At 45.6% G+C, this 14,828-nt stretch overlaps 1 protein-coding gene across 1 annotated transcript; it reads left to right on the top strand.

Moving 5' to 3' along the window:
* Positions 1 to 302: 302 nt before the first annotated feature.
* Positions 303 to 13,252, top strand: LOC137040081 (uncharacterized). The gene is made up of 4 exons (XM_067415500.1): positions 303 to 591; positions 5,940 to 6,254; positions 11,196 to 11,321; positions 13,104 to 13,252. The coding sequence occupies exons 1-4, from the start codon at positions 303 to 305 to the stop codon at positions 13,133 to 13,135; spliced, it is 762 nt and encodes a 253-aa protein (XP_067271601.1). The 3' UTR covers positions 13,136 to 13,252.
* Positions 13,253 to 14,828: the final 1,576 nt, after the last annotated feature.

Genomic DNA, 14,828 nt, shown 5'->3' with positions numbered 1-14,828 from the left:
AAATCATACAGGAAAGTATGGGGTTCTGCTGGCCCAGCTGTAGGGCCCTTAGATTCGTCCTGATCCCTTCATCTACTGTTTGTTTCATGCATGTGTCAGGCATATATTGTATTTTGAATATGCACCATGAATCACGTTATATTTCACGACCCATACAATCTTTATGGGTCTGCATAATTTTTTCTTATTTACAGCACTTTCCTTTTGTTTTGTTTCACTGTCTCAAACATGATTTATAATGAACTGTTAATTTTTCTTCAGGTTTGTCTGGTGTTTATACAGACAGATTAACAGTGTCAGTGATGGAAGGAGATTCACTCACTCTACATACTGATGTTCAAACAAACCAACAAGACAGAATTAAATGGTACTTTAATGCCACCCGCATCGCTCAAATCAATGGAAATAAGAGTAAGATCTGTACAGATGTTCAGTGTAATGAAGGTACTGAGAGATTCAGAGACAGACTGAAGCTGGATCAGACTGGATCTCTCACCATCATGAACATCAACACCACAGACTCTGGACTCTATAAACTACAGATCATCAGTAGCAAAAGCAATGATAGGACCTTTAGTGTTTCTGTCAGCGGTGAGTCATTTACTAAATGTTTAAAATCAGAAATGCTTTCAATAATATGATATGTAATATCCGTGGAAGTGTTTCTAGTATCACAGTTAGTTTCTGCATTGTTTCTAGGGTGACCAGATGAGATTAGCTGAAATTCAAGACGGGGGGACGGGGGGTGTCTGGGGTGATGGGATGGGGGGCTTCTATGATATTAGACTGCATAGCCTATAACAAAACACAATGAATTTCAAACCTGAACCAAACATATTTTTATTCAAAGGTTCCGGGCTCAGCCCGAAAGAGCGACGTGGGGCCGCCCTCCTGTGGGCTCACCACCTGCAGGAGGGATCATAAGGGGCCGGTGCATAGTGGATCGGGCGACAGTCGAAGGCGAGGCCCCTGACAACCCGATCTCTGGACACGGAAAATGGCCCTAGGGACATGGAATGTCACCTCGTTGGCTGGAAAGGAGCCAAAGCTTGTGCGGGAGGTCGAGAGATACCGACTAGAAATAGTTGGGCTCATCTCCACGCACAGCTTGGGCTCTGGAACCACACAGAGAGGCTGGACTCTACCACTCTGGAGTTGCCCATGGTGGGAGGCGGCGGGCTGGAGTGGGTTTGCTTATAGCCTCCCAGCTCAGCCGCCATGTATTGGAGTTCACCCCGGTGAACGAGAGGGTCGCTTCCCTGCGCCTTCGAGTCGGGGATAGGTCTCTCACTGTCATTTGTGCCTACGGGCCGAATGGGAGTGCAGAGTACCCGGCCCTCTTGGGGTCTTTGGGAGGGGTGCTGGAAAGTGCTCCGACTGGAGACGCCATCGTTCTACTGGGGGGCTTCAATGCCCACGTGGGCAGTGACAGAGACACCTGGAGGGGTGTGATTGGGAGGAACGGCCCCCCTGATCTGAACCCGAGTGGTGTTCTGTTATTGGACTTCTGTGCTAACCATGGCTTGTCCATAACGAACACCATGTTCAAGCATAAGGGTAGGCAGAAGGTTGATGATCGACTTTGTGGTCGTCTCATCTGACCTCCGGCCGTATGTCTTGGACACTCAGGTGAAGAGAGGAGCGGAGCTGTCAACCGATCACTACCTGGTGGTGAGTTGGATCCGTTGGTAGGGGAGGAAGCTGGACAGACTCGGCAGACCCAAACATACTGTGAGGGTCTGTTGGGAACGTTTGGCTGAACCCCCTGTCAGAGAGATCTTCAACTCCCACCTCCGGCAGAGCTTCGACCAGATCCCGAGAGAGTCTGGAGATATTGAATCTGAATGGACCATGTTCTCCACCTCCATTGTCGACGTGGCTGCTCGGAGCTGTGGCCGTAAGGTCTCCAGTGCCTGTCGAGGCGGCAATCCCCAAACCCGGTGGTGGACACCGGAAGTAAGGAATGCCGTCATGTTGAAGAAGGAGTCCTATCAGGCCTGGCTGGCTTGTGGGGCTCCTGAGGCAGCTGACAGGTACCGGCAGGCCAAGCGGACGGCTGCCCGGGTAGTTGTGGAGGCAAAAACTCTGGCCTGGGAGGAGTTCGGTGAGGCCATGGAGAAAGACTATCGGTTGGCCTCGAAGAGATTCTGGCAAACCGTTCGCCGCCTCAGGAGGGGGAAGCAGTGCCCCACCAACACTGTCTACAGTGGAGATGGGCAGCTGCTGACCTCAACTGGGGATATTGTTGGACGGTGGAAGGAATACTTTGAGGATCTCCTCAATCCCACCGACACGTCTTCCTTTGAGGAAGCAGTGGCTGAGGACTCGGAGGGGGACTCGTCCATCACCCGGGCTGAAGTCATCGAGGTAGTTAATAAGCTCCTCAGTGGCAAGGCGCCGGGGTGGATGAGATTCGCCCTGAGTACCTTAAGTCTCTGGATGTTGTGGGGCTGTCTTGGCTGACACGCCTCTGCAGCATCGCGTGGGAGGATTCGGCCGATAGTGGAACCTCGGATTCAGGAGGAGCAGTGTGGTTTTCTTCCCGGAAGTGGAACACTGGACCAGCTCTATATCCTTCACAGGGTGCTGGAGGGTTCATGGGAGTTTGCCCAACCAGTCCACGTGCTTTGTGGATTTGGAGAAGGCATTCGACAGTGTTCCTCGTGGCACCCTGTGGAGGGTGCTCTGGGAGTATGCCCCTTGCTTAGGGCTGTACGGTCCCTTTACGACCAGAGCAGGAGCTTGGTTCACATTGCCAGCAGTAAGTCAGAGTCAAAGTCAAACTCCGGCAGGGCTGCCCTTTGTCACCGGTTCTGTTCATAATTTTTATGGACAGAATTTCTAGATGCAGCCAAGGGCCGGAGAGTGTCCGGTTTGGGGACCACGCGATTTCATCACTGCTCTTTGCAGATGATGTTGTCGTGTTGGCAACCTCAGACCAGGACCTTCAACATGCACTGGGATGGTTTGCAGCCGAGTGTGAAGCGGCTGGGATGAGAATCAGCACCTCCAAGTCCGAAGCAATGGTTCTCAGTTGGAAAAGGGTAGCTTGCTCACTTCAGGTTGGTGGAGAGTTCTTGCCTCAAGTGGAGGAGTTTAAGTATCTTGGGGTCTTGTTCACGAGTGAGGGAAGGATGGAACGGGAGATTGACAGATGGATCGGTGCAGCATCTGCAGTAATGCAGGCGATGTACCGATCTGTCGTGGCGAAGCTCTCGATTTACCGGTCAATCTACGTTCCTACTCTCACCTATGGTCATGAGCTGTGGGTCATGACCAAAAGGACAAGATCCCTGATACAGGCGGCTGAAATGAGTTTTTCTCCGCAGGGTGGCTGGGTGCTCCCTTAGAGATAGGGTGAGAAGCTCGGTCACTCGGGAGGAGCTCAGAGTAGAGCCGTTGCTCCTTCACATCGAGAGGAGCCAGCTGAGGTGGCTCGGGCATCTATTTTGGATGCCTCCTGGACGCCTTCCCAGGGAGGTGTTCCAGCCACGTCCCACCGGAAGGAGGCCCCGGGGAAGACCCTGGACACGCTGGAGGGATTATGTCTCCCGGCTGGCCTGGGAACGCCTCAGGGTTCCCCCAGAGGAGCTGGAGGAAGTGGCTAGGGATAAGGAAGTCTGGGCGTCTCTGCTTAGACTGTTGCCCCCGCGGCCCGGCCCCGGATAAGCGGAAGATAATGGATGGATGGATGGATGGGTTCCGGGACACCAGGCATGCCAACGGAATGGATGAAAATTAGCTTGTCAATGCATATCTGAATTCGCGCCAAGTCCCCTACGGTATTTTTTTAGAACTTAGAAAAAAGATGCTGCAGCCAATGAGCAGCTGGCGGGGGCTAGTTGCAGGATGACTTAACCTCCTCAGGCAGTTTTTAATCGTTATCAGACAATCACTAAAGATTTTGCTTTAGTATAATTTTCGGGACATTTAGGGCCAGATTCGGGATTCAGGACAACAGTTTTAATTTCGGGACATCTGGTCACCCTATTGTTTGTATATAAAAAAGTAAAAAAAATAAATTACTTTGTCCCGTTATTATGCTTGTTGACAACCAGAATGTGACAGTTGGTTCAAAAATTGATGTCTTATACAGTTCCCAGTCAGTCACTAAGAGTTATGTCAGTGAATTGGGATCTCGCCTGAGAGCCCTATCACTAAATCCAAAAAATTTAAGCTTGAGTCTTAGGTCTTTTTAACAATTGTCCAGGTAATTACATTACATCTAACAGTAACTTTGAGCTAATTTAAACAAAGAATGCTTCAGTGCATTGGCATCCGCATGAGACTCAGCTATGTGATTCAGTTCACCCGGCGTCTCCCCAGGTTCAGCAGCATCTGTTTCACCTCAGTGAAGATGTAGAGGCCCCTGTCCTGTATGTGGAGATTGCAGCCCATTCAAAATGCTAACACAGAAGCGTCTTTTCAGATGTGTCTGTCCCTGAGATTGGAGCGATCGACCTGAAGGATGCATACTTTCATGTCTCAAATCTCTCTCGACACAGACCATTCTTATACTTTGCGTTTGAGGGACAGGCATACCAGTACAATGTTTTTACAGCTTTACGAAGGTTCTGGAGGCCGCCCTTATCCCTCTACGGGAAGTGGGTGTTTGCATCCTCAACTATCTCGCCGAATGGCTCTTTCAGGCCCACTTGTGAGATCAGTTGGGCGAACACAGGGACCTGGTGCTCAGATACCTCAGATATCTGGGGCTTCAGATCAACTGGGAAAACTGCTAAATCTCCCGTGCAGATGATCTCTTTTCTTGGTATTGAGTTGAACTTTGTCAACATGATGGCTCATCACTCGAACAAGTGGCCTCAATCAGTGCTGAACAGCTTCAATTCATTCAAGGGCTGGACAGCAGTTCCGCTGAAAAGTTTTCAGAGGCTCCTGGGGCATATGACATCCACAGACGCAATCACGTCGATAGGGATAACCCTAACGCTAACAGCTTCAGGACTGGACTGACTCCCGAAATGGCCATGGCACCGTGGCTCGCTTCCAGTGACAGTTGCTCCGAACTAAGGCCAAGATTTCAGCCTGTGGTCAGACCTTGCAGGCATGTTGTCTCAACAGATGCCTCCACCAGCTGGGGTGATGTGTAAATGGGCATGCTGCCTCTGGCACCAGGACAGGACCTCGACTGCAGTGGCATATCAATTGCCTCTTGGGCATTGGCGCAAGGCACCACACTAAGCAGAGTTGCTGGCTGGGCGACACCTGAAACATTAATGAGATTCTATAATCTCAGTGTAGAGCCTGTTTCTTCCCATGGGTTGTCTACAAGCATGTGATGTAGGGAGAGGCTGGCTCAGTCTCCCACTTGCACTGCCATTCCCCTCCTAGGATGGGATTTGTGCTCCATGCACTCCCAGCTGACGAACACTGCTTGGAGTTACTCCATCACCTTATGAAAGTCATACGCGGTGGAGGCGTCTGACACCAGGTCTGGTGCTTGTGTGCATGCATGGCTTGTCAGACCCTGTGCTAGGCTCGGTGCCCGTATGTTGTGATTGAATGGGTTGAATTTGAACTTGAATAGTTGAGTACTGTACAATTCCTTGCAGCATGGGGCGTGGTTTGTGATGCAAATCTCACACAGCAATGTCCACTGTGTTTTTTTTTAACACTCAAAGATGATGGGGTGCTCAGGCGAGATGTCAATTTGTCAGTCACTAACGTAACATCTCCATACACTTACATTTGTAACCTAGACTTTCTAAGTCTATATGAGTGAAGACATATGCACATATTTTTTAACCACAATTATTTAGCAATTTTGCAATTAATCTTGTTTTGAGTGAATTTCTCAAAATCTAGGAAATCAATATGCATATTCATTTTAAAAGTTATTACTTGTTGTGGAGTTTTCCCCCCCTAAGAAGATAATTCAGTTTGCTGTTTATTTGTGTTTTCAGGTGTTCCTGATGCAGAGATGAATAAAATGAAGACAAATGTAGTGAAGGAGGGAGAATCTGTCACTTTTGATCTTGGTGAAATAAGAAAACCAAATGATGTGATGATGTGGTATTTTAATGATACTTGTATTGCTAAAATCGCTAGAGATCTCAGTTATAACTGTAAAGCTGTTCAGTGTCCTGAGAGATTCAGAGACCGACTGAAGCTGGATCATCAGACTGGATCTCTGACCATCACAAACATCACAAACACAGACACTGGACTCTATAAACTACTGATCAACAGAGACAGATTCAGCATAACAAAGATCTTCAATGTCGCTCTTAATGGTGAGTATAATTTAGTTATTAATGGCTCAGCAATAAAATTGTAGTTCTACTGGTACCATCAGGTCAGTGCCTCTCCTCCAATTGTATTAACACTTTCACGGACAAGCAATGATTTGTATTTTTTTCCCATTAAAATTAACCTAAACCTTATCTCCATTATCTCATGAATTAAAAAATTCATGGCTTATTTTTTAAATATTATTTAGTCATGACTGTGGCTGATTGTTATTAAAAGATGTAAAGTTCTGTAGCATTTTTTGTGTAATTTTGGCGCTATATTGTCACATGCCTGTCCTGTCTTGTGTGCACATGTGGGTTTTGTCATTCTGAACATGTGCTCATGTAATTGTCTGATCCCTCCCCCCTTGTTATCTGATTAGTGTTTGATTTCTCCCACCTGTTCCCCCTTTATTTCTTCCCTTTATAAGCTCCTTGTGTTTGTCAGTCTGTGTCGTATCCTTGTCTCGTCTACGTCTCCCGGTTCCCTGTGTTGGTATGTCTTCAGTTCATGTTTTTGATTATGTATTTTGCCCCCTCGTGGGTTTTGTTTTCTGTTTCTGTTTATTTTTGTTGTAAATAAATTATCAATTCTGCACTTGAGTCCTCGCACCACTTTCTTTGTGTTCCCGACCGTTACATAAGGATATTCCTATTCCCATCTCCCTGCCCTTCCGCTGCATCAGGAGAAGGTCAACACAGCAGACTCCTTTCCCTCCGGCAGGAGGGTGCTAGCATAAAGGAGTTTGCTTACCGGTTCCTGTTTGCAGTGGAGGGGCTCAACATCAGTCAGGCAGAGCTTAAGGACATGTTTAACACCCGCCTTAATGAGCCAATCATCGCCTGGGAGATGGGAATGCTGGGGACGCTATCATTTTGGCAGTTTGTGGGGTATGTGTGCGATCGTGGTGGTGGAGGAGTGCCCTGGAGGGGTGGTTTTCCACCTCTTGGGCCTCCCCCAATTTTCCCCACAGACTGCCCAGTCCCCAGTCCTCCGATGACCTCTTCGGGGAGAAGGAGGAGGAAGAATGGCTCCACATTCACCACCCACCCAGTGGTCCCTATACCAGTGGATCGTGTTCCGGTGGACTCAATTCTGGTGGTCCCTGTGCCGGTGGGCCATGTTCCGGTGGACTCAGGTCCAGTGGTCCATGTTCCGGTGGACTCAGTTCCGGTGGTCCATGTGCCGGTGGTCCCTGTGCCGGTGGATCGTATTCCGGTGGTCCCTGTGCCGGTGGATCGTGTTCCGGTGGTCCCGATGCCGGTGGTCCCAATGCCGGTGGATCGTGCGCCGGTGGATCGTTTTCCAATGGTCCCAGGGCCGGTGGATCGTGTTCCGGTGGTCCCCGTACCGGTGGATTGTGTGCCGGTGGATTGTGTTCCAGTGGTCCCGATGCCGGTGGTCCCAGTGCCGGTGGATCGTGTTCCGGTGGACCCAGTGCCGGTGGATTGTGTTCCAGTGGTCCCAGTACCGGTGGATCGTGTGCCGGTGGATTGTGTTCCAGTGGTCCCGATGCCGGTGGTCGCAGTGCCGGTGGATCGTATTACGGTGGTCCCAGTGCCGGTGGGCTCTGTTCCTGCTGGACCGGAGAAGTCTCCCCGGCACCCTGCCCTGCCTGTGCCGCTTTAGGCGCCCTGCTCTGCCTGCGCCACTGAGGCGTCCTGCTCTCCCTGCGGCAACTGAGGCGTTCCTGCTCTCCCTGCGCCACTGAGGCGTTCCTGCTCTCCCTGCGCCACTGAGGCATTCCTGCTCTCCCTGCGCCACTGAGGCGTTCCTGCTCTCCCTGCGCCACTGAGGCGTTCCTGCTCTCCCTGCGCCACTGAGGCGTTCCTGCTCTCCCTGCGCCGCGTTCCTGCTCTCCCTGCGCCACTGAGGCGTCCTGCTCTGCCTGCGCCTGGACGCAGTGGGCAGCACTGGCCACTTGAACTTTGTGGGCCACCATGGCCTCCTGAATTTTTTTTTCCCCTTGTTGACCCTTCCCTGGTGTGTTCCGTCCTTGTCTGTTTCCCCTGTCCCCCCCCGTCCCGCAGTGGTCTGTCCCTCCCGTCCCGCCTTGTTCCGTCCCTTCCTGGTCTGTCCCTCCCGTCCTTAGAGGACCGTCTAGTAGCCGCTCCTTAAGGAGGGGGTAGTGCCTGTTCTGTCTTGTGTGTACATTTGGGTTTTGTCATTCTGAGCATGTGCTCATGTAATTGTCTGATCCCTCCCCCCTTGTTATCTGATTAGCGCTTGATTTCTCCCACCTGGAGAGGTGAGGGAACCTCTTAATTTCTTCCCTTTATAAGCTCCTTGTGTTTGTCAGTCTGGGTCGTATCCTAGTCTCGTCTACGTCTCCCGGTTCCCTGTGTTGGTATGTCTTCAGTTCATGTTTTTGATTATGTATTTTGCCCCCTCATGGGTTTTGTTTTCTGTTTATGTTTATTTTTGTTGTAAATAAATGATCAATTCTGCACTTAAGTCCTCGCACCACTTTCTTTGTGTTCCCGACCGTTACATATATATATATTCACAGATCATCCTAATATTTTGTCGGCCCCCTTTTGTTGCCAAAACAGCCCTGACCCGTCGAGGCATGGACTCCACTAGCCCCCTGAAGGTTTGCTGTGGTTTCTGGCACCAGGATGTTAGCAGCAGATCATTTAAATCCTCTAAGTTGCGAGGTGGGGCCTCCATGGATTGGTCTTGTTTGTTCAGCACATCCCACAGATGCTCGATCTGATTGAGATCTGGGGATTGTGGAGGCCAAGTCAACACCTCAAACTCAATGGGATGGGTATCGTTAATGTTTTAACGGTATTACTACTCTTACCGATACTGCTTATCGGTCCGGTACTTTAACGGTATTCTTATCGGTACTTTTTGAGATTATATATATATATATATATATATATAATATATACACACACACACACACACACAATTAACAAAAATACACAGCCTACACATGCAGTGCTTTCATTTCAGAAAGAAGTAATCAAAAAATAACACTGTTCATCATAAATAGCCAAAATAATGCTTATTTAAGCAGAAGTTATTCATTCAAGAGCTGTGAGTGATTTTCTCTTTGCATTTGGTTGTTTAATTCGCAGTAATTCGTCAGCATGTTTATTTACACTGCTGCCTCTTTAAGACATATCTATAGGCGACTGATCATAGGCAGATGCACTACATTTTCTCCCAACTATATCCATAATAACTACGTCGATTTTAGACACAAACTGTGTTGTGTTTAAGGGACTATCCAAGCCGGTCATTTTGACATAGATGTTTGTGTACATTTGATCGTTTAGACGCGAGTGTGAAACCGAAAGTGTAATTTGCTCGTCTCGTCGCGGGCTGTTTCAGAGCGCGCGCCGACTTGGGAACAATCTCTTGCGCACATTTTTGTGCTTTTAATCACTCTTTTTATTATTTAACGCATCCCACAATTTACCAACAGTAGCTAGACTGTATTTTACAACAATCACTGATCGTGCTGATTCTGTCATTGCGTTTGAGTTTTAGGGAGAAATGGCAGCGTAGGCTACTGCTGCAAAGGGAATTAAGTTGCGCTAGACATAAATATTATTATAATCTTTGGAAGACAAAATCTAAAATAAAAGCCGGCTATCACAGATCTAAAGTGTAACCAGGCTATGTTTGAATGTTTAGTTCTGTCCTCGGCTGTCGTTTGCGCCGCGCTCTCGCCTCTCTCTCTCTCTCTCTCTCTCTCTCTCTCTCTCTCTCTCTCTCTCTCTCTCTCTCTTGTCACGTGTATTTTCAAAAGTACCGACAGCAGAACCGATAACGTCCGAGCTTATCGATCCAACGGTCTTTCAAAATTCACCCCCGGGGCCCGTTTAATACCGGTTTTCGGTACCCATCCCTTTCCTCAAACCATTCCTGAACCAATTTTGTTTTGTGGCAGGCGTATTATCCTGCTGAAAGAGGCACAGCCACCAGGGAATACTGTTTCCAAAAGTGTGCATGGTCTGGAACAATACTTAGGTACGTGTCAAAGTAACATCCACATGGATGGCAGGACCCAAGGTTTCCCAGCAGAACATTGCCCAAAGAATCACGATGCCTCCGCCGGCTTGCCTTCTTCCCATAGTGCATCCTGGTGCCATGTGTTCCCCAGGAAAGTGAAGAACACACACTCAGCCATCCACCAGATGTAAAAGAAAACGTGATTCATCAGACCAGGCCACCTTCTTCCATTGCTCTGTGGTCCAGTTCTGATGCTCACGTGCCCACTGTTGGTGCTTTCGGCAGAGGTCAGGGGCCAGCATGGGCACCCTGACTGGTATGCGGCTATGTAGCGTTCGGCCAGTCAGCATACTATTGTGCTGGGTTAGACTCTACTCTGAATCTAATTTAGCCCCCCCCCCCCCCCCCCCCCCCCCCCCCCAAAAAAAGCAGTTCTTCTAAAATCATTCCCAGTTCCTTTCCGCCATTATTTCTAGGAACTATGGAAAGGGTTAAATTATGGGTTTTAACGTGCACACTTTATTTCAAACAATACTGCTATCATCTCTGTGTAAATTAGAAACAGAGCAATTTTAAAAACAATGACGTCATGTGTTTTACGTGTTCAGCCTATAGGCGTTGTGTTTCTTTTAGTGACATCGCCATCTGCAGCATAACAGCGTTTTACCGTTTTCTCAGATCTGTGTGAACGGGATGATACCCTAAAACCAAACGAGACACTGAAGACTAAACATAACTGTGACCGTTTCCTTCATGGTCATTTATGTAGAGCTGTGCATTTTCTGACTGAGCGCTGTGCAGCATATTACTGACTGCACTGTAAGAACTTCATTAAATACATTTTTAAGTTTGTTACGGTTATTTTTGTATTGCTTGTATTCATCTCTTACAGATATTGCCATTGTGTATGAGTCTGTGAAATGTGGTTTACTATATTAAATAACTTGCCTTGTCTAACGCCTCTCTATTCTCTCCAGATTCTCATGTAGATGATAAAGCAGAAAGACTTGTTCTCATTTACCCGCTGCTGCTGGCCATAGTAGCTGCTGCTGCTGCTGCTGGTCTGATTTACTCGAAGTCTAGACAAAAAAAAACACTAAAGGGTAAGTATTTAATTGTGCATAATGTTTCAAACGTTTCATGCTTTGCAGCATTTTGTGTGTTTTTATGTGTGTGATGTACTTACAGTGATTGTATGTGTGGGACCAGTAAGATATTATAAAGGATAGCGATGATGTGTGTGTGTGTGTTTTCTGTACTCTTGTGTGGCCCAATCAGGCATTGAGCAGAGTGTGAATAGCGCTTGCAAACAAGGCGTGCTATTGGCACTTGGTGAGAATAGACACACCGTTATTATTTATTGCTGGTCTATATAGACCCCCAAACAGACTAGTGTAGTGTCACTTCTTGTTTCTTAGTCTCTCAGCATAAAACACAGAATTTAAACCAATAGACATATAAATGGATTCCTGATATTTGAAATACTGTTGTCATGGCAACGTGTCAAAGTCTAATAATCTTTTTGGGTGTTTTTGAGACTCTTAGCATGCTTGAAATTGCATGAAACTCAACACACACATCAGATATGCTGTCCAGAAGGTGCAAGCAAAGACTCAGAAATGGGCGTGGTAGAGTTTATGTCTGTCATTCCCCTCCCTCACGCTCCCTCTCTCAGGCTCACTGTGTGTGTGTGTGTGTGTGTGTGTGTGTGTGTGTGTAGGGGGTCTCTGTCACTGTGTGTGTGTGTGTGTGTGCCACCTTATCTCTTATTTTTTCATAATTTAACCCTTTCATATCATAGGCAATCACAAATAACCATCACTTTAGTGTGAAAAATAAGTAAATAAAAAAAAATTAAAAAATATATAATATCTTTAAATTAATACTGGTCTTCTGAACTTTCAAAATTGAGCTTCAAAAAAATGCATTTGCACATTTTATTAGGATATTATATCCTAATACATTTGATTAAAATAATTTTGCAGTAAATAATATCTCAACATTTGAAATTAAACTATGACACTATATACCACTATTCAGACAGGACTAGTTTTCTAAATTCAATTCGAGTTACAATTTATATCACCTGACATCTGTGATTTAATTTAGTCATTCAGACAGTAGTAATTTATTTTTATTTTTTTCAGAACAGGGTGTGTGTTTTCTATAATATGGGCTTTAAAGAAGGTCATGTGCTATGTTTCCAAAGATCATGTATGACACCTCTTTAAACCAATTATTTATTGATAGACTTCAAATGGATTTAAAAAAGGTAATTTCACATGATTTTATAAAAGTGGCTGTTTACAATTAACTTCCATAAAATGTATGCCTGCATATACTCTTACCTGACACTGACATTAAAATCATTGTTGAGGTTTCTGTGATTTGGCTTTATTTATTTTATTTTTATTAAAAAAATATTGAATGCTACGCATTTCGAAATAAAAACAAGCTTGGTTTTTGCTGCATAAGATTGGTGAACAAACAGAAGCTACGGTAGGTCAAAAACACATAAAGAGAAGTGTAAGGAGAATACAACTTCAGCATTTGGACAGTATTCTGCACTCATTTGAGATTGACATTTGACATCATCAGACATAAAATTAATGAAAGAAATGTAATTGATCTCATAGATGCGACTGTTGTGGTTCCTGGTCATAGCAGCACCAGTTGTTAATGAGGTGAATTCAAATGACTTTGACATAGTCCCTTTATTTATTTTTTCCCATATTAAATGCCTATTGCCTGATGTGCACAGTTAAGCTGATGCCACTGGGGTGGCGGTGCCGCCGGCTTGGGTCCGTCATCGCTGCTCACAGCTTTAATTTACATTGTTTTTGTAATTTGCTAATTTGCTGCTTTTTTCTGTTATAACCTAACAGATTGGCTGCAGGATCAGCAGGAACGTTTGTAGCTGCCGCTGTGGTAACGAGAGCAGATCTGGTAACCCGGATGCCCAACCACTACTGACTTCATGATTGGTCGATTAGGTGGAGGGCGGAGCTTCAGGCCAAAACACATGTCAACATCAACATCAGTTGAGGGCTGCAATAACAACAACTTTTAAATGACAATATCCTGGCCCGACTACTGTTGTCAGTGATAGAAGTGTTTGAAATGGAAATATGCATCACTTTGGCATTTCTTTTACACAAAGTAACTTATTTACACTAAATTTCTCTGGTACCATTTCCGCCTGGATTTGACCTACCCAAATTGAAAAGCTTCCCATACCCCAATACAGTCTAAAAACTAAATTTTGGTGTCATTTTACAGGAAAATCTTTGAAGTTTAACAAACCACTCCTAAAAGTGATAAGTATATGTTGTCTGAGCTGTAATAAACACCCCAAAAAGAGTCTTTGATTTGTTTGGTTATAAATTTATTTTTGAAAGTGTGTAACTAAGGCCCTGTGTGCTAGCACCATGCAGACAGTTTCCACTAAATACTGGAAAAAAAGTTTTTTGTCCTGATCATGTATGGAAAATGTTTCCATGAAAGTGTGTATGGTCTGCAACAATGCTTAGGTAGGTGGTACGTGTCAAAGCAACAGTTACATGGATGGCAGGACCCAAGGTTTTCCAGCAGAACATTGCCCGAAGCATCACACTGCCTCCGCCGACTTGCATAACTTAACCTATAAGATATATGGAATACATTTTTATGTCAGTGTATGGAATTCCAATTGAGCAAATATAGCATGCATTGATATTTCATATGTACATATTATATTTCTGAATGGGATTGTAACAATGTTCTTACTATTGTCGAGTAAAAACAAGATTACAGATAGCAAATTAAAGAGAAGCTTCATTTTCACCACTTTTCCCGTCAGACAAATGAATGCAGATTCTGATTCATATTCAGTTCTTCTGATTTAATTGCAATGCAGTTCTTTCACTAGTTAAAGTAATACTCCCTGGAAGCCTACTTATGGAAGTAAGAGCAATCGCAATGTAGTTGAAGGGTTACCTTACCCTCATGTTGTTCCAAACCTATGTATGAGTTTTTGTTCAACAAGTATATATTTTGAAGAATGTTGGTTACCAGACAGTTGATGGTAGCCGCTAACTTCCATAATAGGGGGGGAAAAAATACTATGGAAGTCAGTGCCGTACTGTCAACTGTCACCAAAATATATTCTTTTGTATTCAACAGAACAAAGAAACTCATACAGGTTTGGAACAACAGGGTGAGGAAATGATGAGAACATTTTTTGGTTCTAACTGATCATGTTCACTTTTGAAACATGCAGTAATGATTTTTCCCATTATATTGTGAACAAAATATTTATTATATTTCCTAAAGTGGTGATCTCAATCCCAAGTTGGCATTTTAGTAGCCTCGTCTTACCAGACTCTCGTACATTTCATTTGTACATAAGCCACTCTCCATTGACAAGGGTTTATTTCCGCGAAGGCAGGCACTCTGTTGAGGTTTAAAACTATTGGATCTGCCATAACCAATCGCTAACATTTGGTCGTGACGTATTTCATGCGCCCTTCGCCTGTTTCACACAAATCCGTCAAAATAAATGTGCACTTGAGCAGGCCACCTCAGTGATAAAACCTAAAACTCGTGCATTTGGATTGTGATTTATTCACAGT

Source organism: Pseudorasbora parva, chromosome 14, assembly GCF_024679245.1.
Source record: "Pseudorasbora parva isolate DD20220531a chromosome 14, ASM2467924v1, whole genome shotgun sequence".
Lineage (NCBI taxonomy): Eukaryota > Metazoa > Chordata > Actinopteri > Cypriniformes > Gobionidae > Pseudorasbora > Pseudorasbora parva.
This window is presented reverse-complemented; position numbering and strand designations above follow the sequence as displayed.

Bases quoted from the DNA above. Each gene is read 5' to 3' on its own strand.
- LOC137040081 (XM_067415500.1), top strand. From the start codon at position 303: ATGGAAGGAGATTCACTCACTCTACATACTGATGTTCAAACAAACCAA. The intron at 6,255-11,195 runs GTGAGTATAATT...TATTCTCTCCAG, and splicing joins CTTCAATGTCGCTCTTAATG to ATTCTCATGTAGATGATAAA. The intron at 11,322-13,103 runs GTAAGTATTTAA...ATAACCTAACAG, and splicing joins ACAAAAAAAAACACTAAAGG to ATTGGCTGCAGGATCAGCAG.